The sequence below is a fragment of the Strongylocentrotus purpuratus genome, unplaced genomic scaffold (genome assembly GCF_000002235.5).
Source record: "Strongylocentrotus purpuratus isolate Spur 01 unplaced genomic scaffold, Spur_5.0 spur5_scaffold_10, whole genome shotgun sequence".
Taxonomy (NCBI): domain Eukaryota; kingdom Metazoa; phylum Echinodermata; class Echinoidea; order Camarodonta; family Strongylocentrotidae; genus Strongylocentrotus; species Strongylocentrotus purpuratus.
This window is the reverse complement of record NW_022145595.1, coordinates 11,056,316-11,069,132: the sequence shown is the minus strand read 5'-3', so window position 1 is coordinate 11,069,132 and position 12,817 is coordinate 11,056,316. Positions and strand designations below refer to the sequence as shown.

At 36.5% G+C, this 12,817-nt stretch overlaps 1 protein-coding gene across 7 annotated transcripts in view; it reads right to left on the bottom strand.

Moving 5' to 3' along the window:
- The window catches only part of LOC100891634 (phosphoinositide 3-kinase adapter protein 1), an 83,447-nt gene that overhangs the window by 58,948 nt on the left and 11,682 nt on the right, over positions 1-12,817 (bottom strand). For 3 of the 7 annotated variants that reach the window (XM_030979477.1, XM_030979478.1, XM_030979479.1), the window contains exons 3-4: positions 7,187-7,714; positions 6,407-6,448 (exon numbers count right to left, since the gene is read on the bottom strand). In XM_030979477.1, coding sequence (XP_030835337.1) covers positions 6,407-6,448; positions 7,187-7,714 — 570 coding nt within the window. Of the gene's footprint in view, positions 1-1,505; positions 1,548-2,655; positions 2,704-4,466; positions 4,509-5,054; positions 5,103-6,406; positions 6,449-7,186; positions 7,715-12,817 lie in introns of all 7 variants that reach the window. The other 4 variants (XM_030979473.1, XM_030979475.1, XM_030979472.1 and 1 more) reach the window with 3 other exon arrangements.

Sequence of the window (12,817 nt, the reverse complement as noted above, 5' to 3'; positions counted from 1 at the left end):
ACTTTACATTATTTATGTTAAACATATCACATGTTCTATTTTTACACCCTAGTTAACTAAAGGAGACAGCTAGATGTAATAATATAATGTCTATGAAAGCAAGGATCCCACTTTGGTAAAAATACGTTGATGGACAACAACAACAAAATCGCACATCCTTGAATCAAACTGCTTTCTTATAGTCGGGTAAAAAAAAAAAAACTTATCTTAATAAAAAACTTGTTCACATCAACTTAGGGTTGACGAGGGTTGAGCATTGGGCTCACGACCCAACATCAGTTCACACATGCATTTACATGTATTCTACTTATGGAAACTTTTGAGAGATAATTATGTTAATGAAATAGGGCCTACATTGGTTTGTATTAAACTGTTATTATTATTTTCCTGATGATGTATATATTATGATTTTAATGATGACGATGATTCATAGCATATCATTTCATATCATTGTCACTTTTTCAATAATATTGCAGGCTTTTTAAAAAGTATTTTCAAAGTTATATAGTACAGTTAGTATGTTCGATTTTAAGAAGGTACGCAAAACAAAAATGAACATAACTAAACAAAAATGAATTAATTATAAGAAATTGGCTACTAACATGACAAATAGACCATTCCTTGTTTAAGCCCATGAAGCCTTGCATGCCTTTGTGAATATTAAAATCTTTAGGTCTTATTCTTAGTTGACTAATAGCATGACATTATCACTCCTACAACACTGCCAATTTGTTCTCTTTTTTCTAGAGTTTGGAGATAAAAATGGATATCAATAATAAAAGACATTTGGATGCATTCTATATTATATTTTTCCCCTACATGTCTTTGTGATTCCTGTGTGAGTCTTGTACAACGAATGAACCTTGAACCAATCACCTTAAACCTTGAACCAATCACCTTGAACCTTGAACCAATCACCTTAAACCTTGAACCAATCACCTTAAAGCCCAACTGCATTATTTATAGCTACTTGCGCCCTCTATATAACAAACAATGCCTAAGGGGTGACCATTGGTCTCCCATGGTCCCCTTTTACTTATGTTAATTGAGAGGTGATATGATGAGAATATCACCTGTCAGTGACCATGCAGGCAGGTCTAATCGCTCCTGGCCAAACTAGTGCAGATAGGCTTTAAAGCTAATCTCGAGCTCTGATATGGGAATCGTATGTTGAAAGGACATGGCTATAATTCATTCTGGATGGTTTATCCTGCAGTTAATTGATTGTTGAAACTTCGATTAAAATTGAATTCAATAAATAAATCACATGCAGTTTTTCCTTTATACCACCATTTTTGTACTACATTTCTGCATTGCTCATACCATACAAACAAAATAATGCAGTAGTTTCTTCTGATGAAGCTTATTTTTAAGTACCAATATGTTTGCATGCTTTTATGGATAAATATAGTTTAAGTTTTTGCATACACAGCAGGAGCAGCATTTTTTTTAAATATTGTGAATGACATGTTAGAGTACTAATCTGTCACTAAATTGCATCTTACCATCCATTTCCAAATAAATTTCCTCGTCTTTCTGCTGTTGTGCTATGCATACAGGAGTTGTAAATTATTGTAAATGATACAATTAAATCAGTTATTTTGCAACATTTCTTTTAGGTATGAAATTCATACTCATAAATGACCTTTCAATTAGGTAATTTCACCATCAAGGGCCTATCTGGAAACGTGTAGGCTTTGTAGGCAATTTAATATTGTTCCACAAGTATCATCAGTTGGACCTATACTTTTTTATCTTCGGTTTTAGATTAAAACTTTAAACAGACACATACGGTTATTCAAACTGGTTGAATCATTTTTGTAACAAATTCTACGCCCTATTCAATTGATAAGGATGGATAAAGCACTTTTCACCTAAGTGCAGTACCCCCATTAATTGGGGAAAGTTTTTATGAAACAAATAAAAGATTTTTTCTAATCCAACCCATTAACAGAAGTAGCCCTGTCACATTTACCCTGTTATGCAGAGACTGCTGTACAATCAGTGATGATAACAATTGCAATCTCATTTCATTATGATTGTAAAAGGACAAAGAATTGCTTGATCCCCTTTTTTCTCCTGCAATAATGGCTGAAAAACTGCCAATAATAGCTATAACTTGCATAAAGCATTTTCTTTACAAGCCACTAAATAACATTATCAGAAATAAGAAAATGAGATTTTTAATCTTCTATTTCCTTCAGGTTTGAACACGGTCATATACCAGAATCCCTGGACAAGTTCTACATGCTACATGTGTAAGCCCTAGATACCAATTAAACTAAATTGATTAAAAATTTTATACCAATTAAACAAAATTTACACTACATGTGTCTAAAGTTCTAGATACCAATCCAACTAAATTTATCTACTTCTTGTACACACAATTTTTTTAATTCTTCTCCTACATGTGTAAGTCCTAGAAACCAATTTAATTAAATTTATGAAAACTATTATACCAATTAAACAAAATTTACACTACATGTGTCTAAAGTTCTAGATACCAAGCAAACTAAATTTATCTATGGCTTGTACACACAATTTTTTTTAAATTCTTCTTCTACATGTGTAAGTCCTAGAAACCAATTAAACTAAATTTATCTACAGCTTGTTCACAAATTTGTTAATTCTCCTCCCCCTCTTCCTTATTCTTACCTGGGGGCGAACCCATATCCAAGTAGAGCTCATCATCCGCTGGTGGAGCTAAAAGAAGCCAAAGCCCAATTAATATTTTATTTAATTTTTAATTCAAATTAAAGGTAAAGACCAGTTCTGGTCATGCGATTGCATTGTGAAAGAAACATTGTGGAATCAATCAGAAAAGGTTGATCATCTAGTATCTGATCATCAGTATTGGTGTGTACTGCAAGGTTCTGGAATCATCAAAATGATAAGAAATTTGGCCCAGTCTTCGTACAGTTTAAGCACTGTACACAGAAAGATGTATATGGGACTACGCACACGTGTGCGACACATGCATTTATCTCTCACAGTCCAATAGATAAACTAATTTCCCAAATATATCAATTAGTAGGCAGTTTCCCGGCAAATTTGTTATCACCATGTATTAGTCAAAACATATTCTTTCACATGATTGGTAATAAAGAGCTTCCATTTCATTTTTTGAAATTGGTGCATTTCCAAAACTGGTCTTTACCTTTAAGGTTCTATGATTGCTTGCTTGAAAGAGCATATATAGCTCTCATTTATTTCTTCCAATATTTACAATTAAAAAACAAACAATTTAACAGTATGTCATGCATAATTTCATGTTAACATCAATATATTTGATAACAGAGTATTAAATCCTCATTACCAGGTCCCTCGGAGAAGACCTAAAGCCGTCGGCCATCTGGTTGCTTACTTACAAGCATGTATGCTTTCTTAGCAGTCAGGTAAAATAACCATAACCATAACCATAAATATATACATATGAGCTATATGTAGTAATACAAATAAAAACAAAGAAATGAAAGAAAAGGGTGTCCCGAAAAAAGCCTCAGGGCTTGTTAGGAGGCGATCTCCAGAGCAAAACAAAAAGATATATACTGGTATATATATATATATATATATATATATATATAAAACAAAAACAAAACAGACAAATAAAAGAAAAGTTGTATACAAATGAGCATATGCTCTGGTAACAATTTCTCTGCACCACTTTCCTACACTACCAAAATAAATGCTGAACTTCAACCCTACACCTAACATTAACGATCCTGCCATAAGTGAGAAATGAAAAAGATGAATTTTATATCAACAAAAAGCTTATGAGCCATAGATTACAGTCAATTTTATCAATTTTATCAATTACATGCTATTTTAGTGTCTGTCAGAGGTTTAACAGCTCTGTGAAAACTCAAAATCTAAAAGTTTGAAAATTGGAAGTTGTCAAACTAAAAACTAACTATCAACTTCATGATATCATCTGATGTGGAGTATGCATATATTCACAATAACTTTGCACTTTGGGAGCACAGTTCAACCCCTCAGCTGTATAGGCGAGCTGATCTGGTCCTTGGTTACGTCGTCACTGTAACTGCAGCAAATCTGACCCCTGTTGACCCGTAATTTGAAGGTGTGGGGAAAATTAGGTTTTAATCTGCTTTAGTGAGTTACTGACAAGGATTTTTGCTATTCCTTTAAACAGATAGTTTATTTACCACAATATATATTATATGTGATAATATTCAATATCATGAATTGAACATTCTGAAACAAGTAAAGAAACATAACATGACAGCATAAACATATCTAGAGAATTTTTTTTCAAAATCTTTTCGATTCAACTTTGAATAAATTGTCTGCTTTGAGCCATACATGTAAGCTGTAAAAAAAAAGAAGATATGAGATGAAAAAAATGATTATATAAGATGGAAAAAATGATTATAAGATGAAAAAAATAATACAAGTCATGCAGCGTCCTTTTCGGCTTCAAATTATCCAAACGGACAAATTCTCACCTGGAGGTAACTCCAGATCCAAATAAAGATCCTCCTCTTGAACTGAAATAATTCAATTCCAATCAATTCAAATTCATTTAAATTAGTATAAATATATTTACAAAGTGCATGTGTAGTCTGTCAAATATTAAGTTATTAAGAACCTGGGTTGTTGTCGGTGGGCCATCATTTAAAATTGTGAGGCTTTGCTGACATAAACTTAAAATGACAATGACGTGTGCACGTAATATACTCTGTTGAGAAATTTGAGATTAGAAAATAAAAATCACAAACATCTCTCTCTCTCTTCCCTCTCTCTGTCTGTCTCTCTGTCTCTGTCTCTCTAAAATAAAGAATCATTTGACGTTACACCTGCAGACTAATTAACATAAATTTTTTAAACTCTTGCTATATCTTAACACACATGTACACAAATATAAAAATTAAAAAATTGTCCTCTGATAGGAATCTCAAGAAAATTGAATAATAAAATGGAAACAAACGACACTGACATTCAAAGAAAAGACATATATAGAGATATTTAAAGTTGGAAATAGAAAATATTGTATGTAAGTAAAAGGGCTAGAAAGAGAAGAATAGAAACTGTACCATTCATTTCTAAGTAATGTGACTCCTCTTCCTGGACTGCCTTTCCTTCTGCGTGCAATAGAGGGGGTAGGTGCATGCAGTAAGGTGCATGAGGGGGGCATGGAGGGGGTGATGATGGGTGTTAAAAGAGAAGCAAGAACAAATTATCATTAGAGGTCATTAAACTTCAACTCAAAGAGGTGTATTAATTATAGGTATGTCTTCATCAGCTCGAAATTGCCAAATAGCTTGCCATTTTCAGACTTGGGATATGATCCCAAAGCTCGAAATTGCGTCTTCACTAGACCGATACGCTCATCACAAACTAGCTCGGACAGGCGCAAATAAGCCTGCTATATCCCAATTAGCGGGATATTTTGGAAACAAGACCAATATTTCTCTGGATATTTTTTGACCTGATATCCCCCTAAATGTTCTGTGTGCTCATGAAGATGCAAATTAACTGGCTTAATATCGGATTGTTAAAATAGCGGGTTATGTGGCAAACTGGAGCTGATGAGGACAAGCCCAGTGTGACTTCATAGAGGTCATCGAAGTAGACCGACAGGTGACCATTCCAAAAGGTGCACGCTAGACTGAAAGCCCATGGGACCAACAAAACAAATATAATATTGAATTGAACTTTATCACCATAAAAACATCATAACAAACATATAAAATACAAAACATAGCGTACAAGTTAAAGAGAAACATGTACAATACAATACAACAACAAAAATATATATGAATGTGGAGACAGCTAGGAAAGCCAAATTACGGCTTTATTGGTGCTGCCACCAAAACAGTAATAAAGTATAATACAGTATTATATTGTTGTTTGAGAAAGTGATTTAAAAAATATTTTAAAAACATAAATAGAGGGGGGGGGGGGGGGGAACAAAAACAAAACAAAAATCAGACCTAGTACATAATCAATCTTTATTAATACATTTATAAGATAATAGTTCTAGAATAAGAAAGTTCCAAAATGCTCACAAGGACAGTCCACCAGACTGCAAAACAAATATGCAACAACAAAAAAAGATAAGAAAGTGTTGATCTCATGGATTGTCACTCTAGCTAACCCTATGAACAGTTGCAAGAAGGTCAGCACACAAAACTGAAAATGATCGTCTCACGGTCTACAGACAATGTCGGTTTGTGCACTCATGGGACCCAAAGATATTGGGACTACAGGTGTATGTCTTATGGGCTGTCAGTTTTGATGGTTGTAGCCAAATACTTGTAGCCAAATACTGTACAGCTCCTAGGAAAAACAACCAATCACCCTTTTTTCCTTTAAAAATTTGAATAAAAACAAGCAAATTAACTGTTACGATGTAAATGAAATTCATGAAAATGTTTGTTCTTACCACTCATTAATTGGTACAGATCATCTTGCTTGTCTGCAGGACCTGCAGAAAAGAGGAGATGATTGCAAAGCCAGTTTAAAAAGAGTCTCACACTTCTCTGCCATTTATTTTAAAGGAGTCTTAAAGCCCATCTGCACTAGTTTGGTCAGACCTACCTGCAGGGTCACTGACTGGTGGTTTTCTCATCAAAGCAGCTCTCAATTAACATAAGAAAAAGAGGATCATTGGCGACCAAATTATCGTACAAGGTGGAAAAAAACAAATAAACATGTGATACTCGCTATCACCAATACCCAAAATGTCTCAATGTAAATTTAATGTCCCGATTTCAAATGCACTCTGAGATAGCTTGGTGCCTTTGACACTTCAGGTCCATTTCACGCATCTGTGTACGTGTTCGAGCCGTCCGGTCTCGGCCGGGCCAGAGCCATAGTAACCGAGCTAGCGAACTGCCTACATGCTAACTTCACTTTGTCTTCAGCTCTATTAAAAAGTATATCGTATTTAAAAAGCAATTTTCTACTGTTACAAACTGAATCGTCAGTTGGAATATGGTGCGATACTCTGAATCTGCTTTGTGCTGGTCGCCCAATACTAAACGAAAAAATTTGCAGCATTTTGACAAAGAGCAATTAAAAAAATGAGGGATATGGGGTGGTATTCCTAAAGTATTTCTTCTGGAACGATCATGGACTTATAAATAGGGGAAGTTTTCCATAACATAGTTGACTGAACACGTTTGATCCTTGATCCTCAGCTTGGCAACGAACAAACACTTACCGGTACCATGATGTAATCCTCTTCCCATTTGCATGTAATTGCTCTGCGGTTCTTGCTCTCTACATGTATTCCCCGTCATTGTTAAATAAACCTCATCCGTTACGTTCATGTCCGGAGGGGCTTGCTGATCTGCAAGTTTGATCATTTCATCCACAATGTCCAATGTCGTGCCCGTGATGCACCGCGGTCCATCCTTAGCATCCACGAGGTGCCAGCTCACATAGTCTGGTATCCTGTCCTGGAGCTTGACCAGCTCCTCCTTCTCCACGCCGCACAGGAGTCCCACCACGGAGTTCTTTCCGGTGATCTCCCTGATCTGGGCGGTCGCGGTCTCGATGAACTTGGGGGAGATGATGAGGACTTGAACGCGGGAGCTCTTGATGTGGTGGATGGTGCTTTCGTGAGTGGGGAACGTGGTGATCTCCTCCGACTGCTGGTAGACCTCAAAGGGGTTGAAGATATCGAAGAGGTACTCGCACCAGTTGGTGACGTCTGACATGTACAAGATGGTCAGATCATACACGGTATCTGAAACGACAAACAAGGTTCGGGAATTAGAGGAGGAAGTATCAGAATACAGTCAGTTAATAGTAGTGACATTTGCACAAAGATAGTGAAGCGTTAATCAATACCTGGCCTTTTAATGCGACTTTCAACTGTAACATGTCCCCTGAAATCAAGTTTCATAATTATGTCCTTGTTCCAAGGCCATATGACCTTTAGTTCAAACTTCAAAACCTAAGAAGGTTGTGGTATCACAAAAGATCAAACTTACTGTTGTGAATAGTTCCACAGAACTCAATAATAAGTATGAAACATATATTTCAGTCCTAATATTTCTAAGTCACAGAAACATATTAAGATCCAATTCAAGCCGTGGAAACATTTATGGCAAACTAACATGTTGAGTTATCATTACTAGCGTGTTTCTCCTGACAGGACTTTATATGAAATGTACCTAAATGTATATACAGTACTGGTATATATTGTATCAAAAGGCAGGGAAATATAGGAAAAATTATACATTTAATTGCCCTGTAATGCAGGGATCACAGGTTTGTTAGGTTTTCGGCAATTGCACCTGTGCAGATGACTCTGAGCCAGATTGACATCCACTTTTCATGACAAATCATTAAAGCGCCAGAGATTAAATGCACTTGGCAAGTTGGCAATAACAACTCCACGGAACTAGTCACACTCTACCCTATTCATACCGACTGAACATTTTTGTTTGATCAGTTGTAAGTTCCTACTCACTACATGTACATGTATATGTTACGATTCGTATAAAGGCCGGGTTGTGAGCCAACAGGAGAAAAATCAGCATATCTTGTGCTTTGAGGAAAAAGTATCAAGATGAATGTGCAGTAAATTTTCAATATTTAATGAGGCCTGTCTTTATCAGCTCAAGTTTGCCACATAACCCGCTATTTTAACTATCCTGATCGCAAATTAGCCGGATAATTTGCATCTTCATCAGTCCGCAGTTACAATAAGCGGGATATTTGGTCAAGAAAATATTCCGAGAAATCTTGATCATGTTTCCAAAATATCCTGCTATTTGGGAAATAGGGGGCTAATTTGCGCCCGTCCGAGCAACTTTGTGATGAGTATATCGTTCTGGTGAAAACGCAATTTTGAGCTTCAGGAAAATACCCTGAGTCTGAAAATAGCAGGTTATTTGGCAAACTCGAGCTGATGAGGACAGGCCTACTGGCACTGTATGTGAAAAACTCCCAGATAACCATGCAGTAAATATTCAATTTCTCATGGTTCGGGATGAGCGAAGGCATAAAATAGGTGAATATCTGCTTTTTTGAAACATTCTCGATCAGCTGCATGAGCGCATTACGCATTCTTCCTTGTGTGGAGCTTTCGGTCCTCCCCGTGTGACTGGAGCATGGCTTGTCATGTACGTCTTTCCAAAGATTTTACTATGATAGAGCGCAGGCAAGCAATTGAAACCACGCACTCCATCCATCTGGTTGAAATATGCGCGTGCGCCAAACCTGAGCTTAATTCGGCCTGCAGATCAATCTCGATCTGAGGAAGAGGCGAAAGTGATTTTTCAGCTCCAGCTACTGTAAACATGGTAATATTCGCTGTGTTTTAATTTTCGTGGATTTCGCGCTAAAGTCGGTGTCCGCGAATATTATAAGCATGGCTTCTTATGCTTGTTTTGAACGGGCTGAATTGCGTGCAGCGCGAATTAAGAACCCGCGAATATGTTTCGGGGTCGCTCAGAGCAAAAAATTAATCACGTGAAAATAACAGCATTTACATGTACAGTATCCATCCTGTGTCTAGGGTATACATAACAGTGACTCAATCAGTTTCATGTTCCAACTCATGCTGCAGCACGATATTAGGATCAAGACTGTCTAATATGCAACACCAGTATCAAATTGAACTATAGGCCTTGCAGGCACACTGCCCCATTCACATTTAAAAAACATTAGCTCTGTTCACACGGGTCTTGCAAAACCTTGTTTTAAACAACAATCCACTAACAATGAGGAGAATTCACACGGGACTAAAAAAACAAGTATTCAAAGCTTTAAACAAGCCGGGCAAGCAGTCACTTTATTAAACTACAATTTGGCATAACCTGGAAGTTCATGAGGCCTGTTTTCATCAGCTTGAGTTTGCCAAAATACCTGCTTTTTTTAACTATGGTGAAGATGCAATAATGAGCTACTGGATAATGAGAATGAAAATAGCGGGTTACTGGCAAACTCGAGCTGATGAGGACAGGCCCTCTAGCAGTGGTTTCATAACTAGTACTGTTTTCACACTGGCAATATTTTGCTTAACCCCGTACTATAGGTGGGGTTAAGGGGGGGGGGTCTTAGCCCCACCTATAGTACGGGGTTAAGCCTATTCCACTTTCTGTTCAGACTGGCTTTTACCAAAGTGGGCTAAAGTTGGCTAACCCCACCTATAGTACGGGGTTAACTAACCCTGCAAAATAGCAGGGCTAACTCCGCAATTGTGGTGCTAACTTCTGCTAACCCCGCAATTGCGGTGCCAAGCAAATGAATGAGAACATAAACGAAAAATAGTCCGGTACTACGCAATGGAGCGTATCGCAGCTGGCCAGATGCGAAGTATGTCCAATCATAACATTCACTATATCCGGGGTTAACGAATTGCAGTGAGAACAGCGTGACTTTTCTTATTCCGGAATAGGCGCTAGTACGGGACTAAAAACAGCGTGTGTGAAAAGGCAAAAAAAATAGTCCGGGGTTAAGGATAGTACGGGGCTAAGCAAAGTACGGGGTTAAGCAAAACCAGTGTGAAAAGGAGGTCCTGGGTTTGAAACCAAGTTGATGTGCTAGCTAGCTAGCTAAGGGTTGTAAGTGAGATTTAGGTTTAAAGACCCTATCCCATAAAAATGCAAAAGAGACTGACATGTCTTGTGGGCTATCGTCTCATGGCCAACAGTTTCATGAATGCTCTGGTAACTTTTAGAAGACCAACACTATCGGTCGTGTGACCTGCCGATCTCACGGCCTGTGAATAATGAACTCACTTTCAAACTGCATACCAATGTATAGTATGCAATCTACACCAACACCTGTTACTTACAATTAGTTACGGTATATATGTACATTTTAATTAAATATCTTATACAAATTTCATTCTAACTTTTAGAAGACCAACACTATCGGTCGTGTGACCTGCCGGTCTCACGGCCTGTGAATAATGAACTCACTTTCAAACTGCATACCAATGTATAGTATGCAATCTACACCAACACTTGTCATTTAGTACTGGTATACATGTACATGTACATGTACATTTTAATTAAATATCTTATACAAATTTCATTCTAACTTTTAGAAGACCAACACTATCGGCCGTGTGACCTGCCGATCTCACGGCCTGTGAATAATGAACTCACTTTCAAACTGCATACCAATGTATAGTATGCAATCTACACCAACACTTGTCATTTACGATTAGTACCGGTATACATGTACATGTACATTTTAATTAAATATCTTATACAAATTTCATTCTAACTTCACAATAAATGTTTACAAAATTTACCCTTTGGTTTTCCTACAAAATTCTGGAATTCTTCTCCCGATTCTATTCGCGACATCTTCCTCCTTAGCCCTTTCGGAGCAGCAAAATGGCAACTCATGTTGCTTCGATCATACAATCCTCGACGACTGCACCATGAGACTGTACCATACACACAAGCAAGCGCAATGAAGTCCAGAGCATTAGGTATCAACTATGAGAGGTTCCAATACTAACAACGGCTTTTCCTTCCCCTTTGGCTATTGTTAAAACAAGCTCATCATAATCATATCTTGTAACAGGATACTTATGCCATCTTTACAATAACAGATCATCAATTTTATATCCTTGTCCGATTTATTACCTCATTTTATATTATATGGCTATAATACCTTTAGACTATTTCCCACCATGTTGCTTCAAGACAAAGGAAAGTTTTTAAAAAAAATGTTTACACTGTCATGCAAATGCTGTATTAATAAGTAAATTCCTTAAATGGTGTGGAAAGTTGAACGAAAAGGTTCCCTTTTTTTAGCAATGTCTGAACGTAAAGATATTCTATCTCTACATGTATGTGGGAACATCAGAACATAACCACAATTATTTAATCATTGAGTCTTTGTAAATTTGTAAAAGTTATCATGTACTCATATATGAACACAATTCATGCTTTTCTTTCCATGGGATCATTTTTTTCATCAAACAAGGAATATTTCTTTTAAAAAGTTGAGCATAATCCAAATGCTGGTACAGCACATAGAGAAACTTTTTAATGCGCTCTATAGATATTGCATTATTATTAATATTATTATTAGATGCAGTGCTTAGTAGGACATTTTTCTTTAAAAAAACACCCTTGACCAGCACTATATTGGTCATCTAGGGCAATGAATAAAGGTCCTATAAATAACATTTAAAAAGAAGGTCTGCTGCTTTCCTCATTTCTTGTTTTCAAGCAAAATTTGTCAATACAGAATACCCACCCACGACTCCATCGGGAACGTTCAGGATAAAGTATACAAATTAATATTGATGTACGCTGCATTATTTGTTGTTGAATTCTTTGTTATCTGAAAGGTTCTGTCAAAACAGTACTTGGCAAAAACTGCCAACTTTATCTGAATAATCATATATTTCCAACCGGTGTTTGTTTTTATTAATAATCTTGATGTCCCAAACACCTTGGAGAACTACTTCCTCATGGTTTCTAATCTAATACATAGAACAATTCAACAATAAGGAAAATAACATGTTTATCATCTGGACTTTAAAAAAAAAAGGAGGTGGCAGGGCATTACTTTTTAATACTATTTTGCAATTTTTTGCAACTATTTTTCAAGATGGCTTCCATGCTAATTATAGCTGGCCCAGCCTATTTATTCACAGATATTGTGCTATAGGAGTATACAATGAGATGCAATGTATGACCTATGATTTGTATCACTTTAGAAGCTATTTAAACAAAATGTATATATCACAGACTTTTTTCTTTTTTTTTTTTTGGGGGGGGGGCTTTTTTTCTTCTGAATAGTAAATAGTAATAAAAAGGAGGCGGCTGCCAAAAAGGAGCCGGGCGGGGACGAGAAACACATCTTTTTTGTT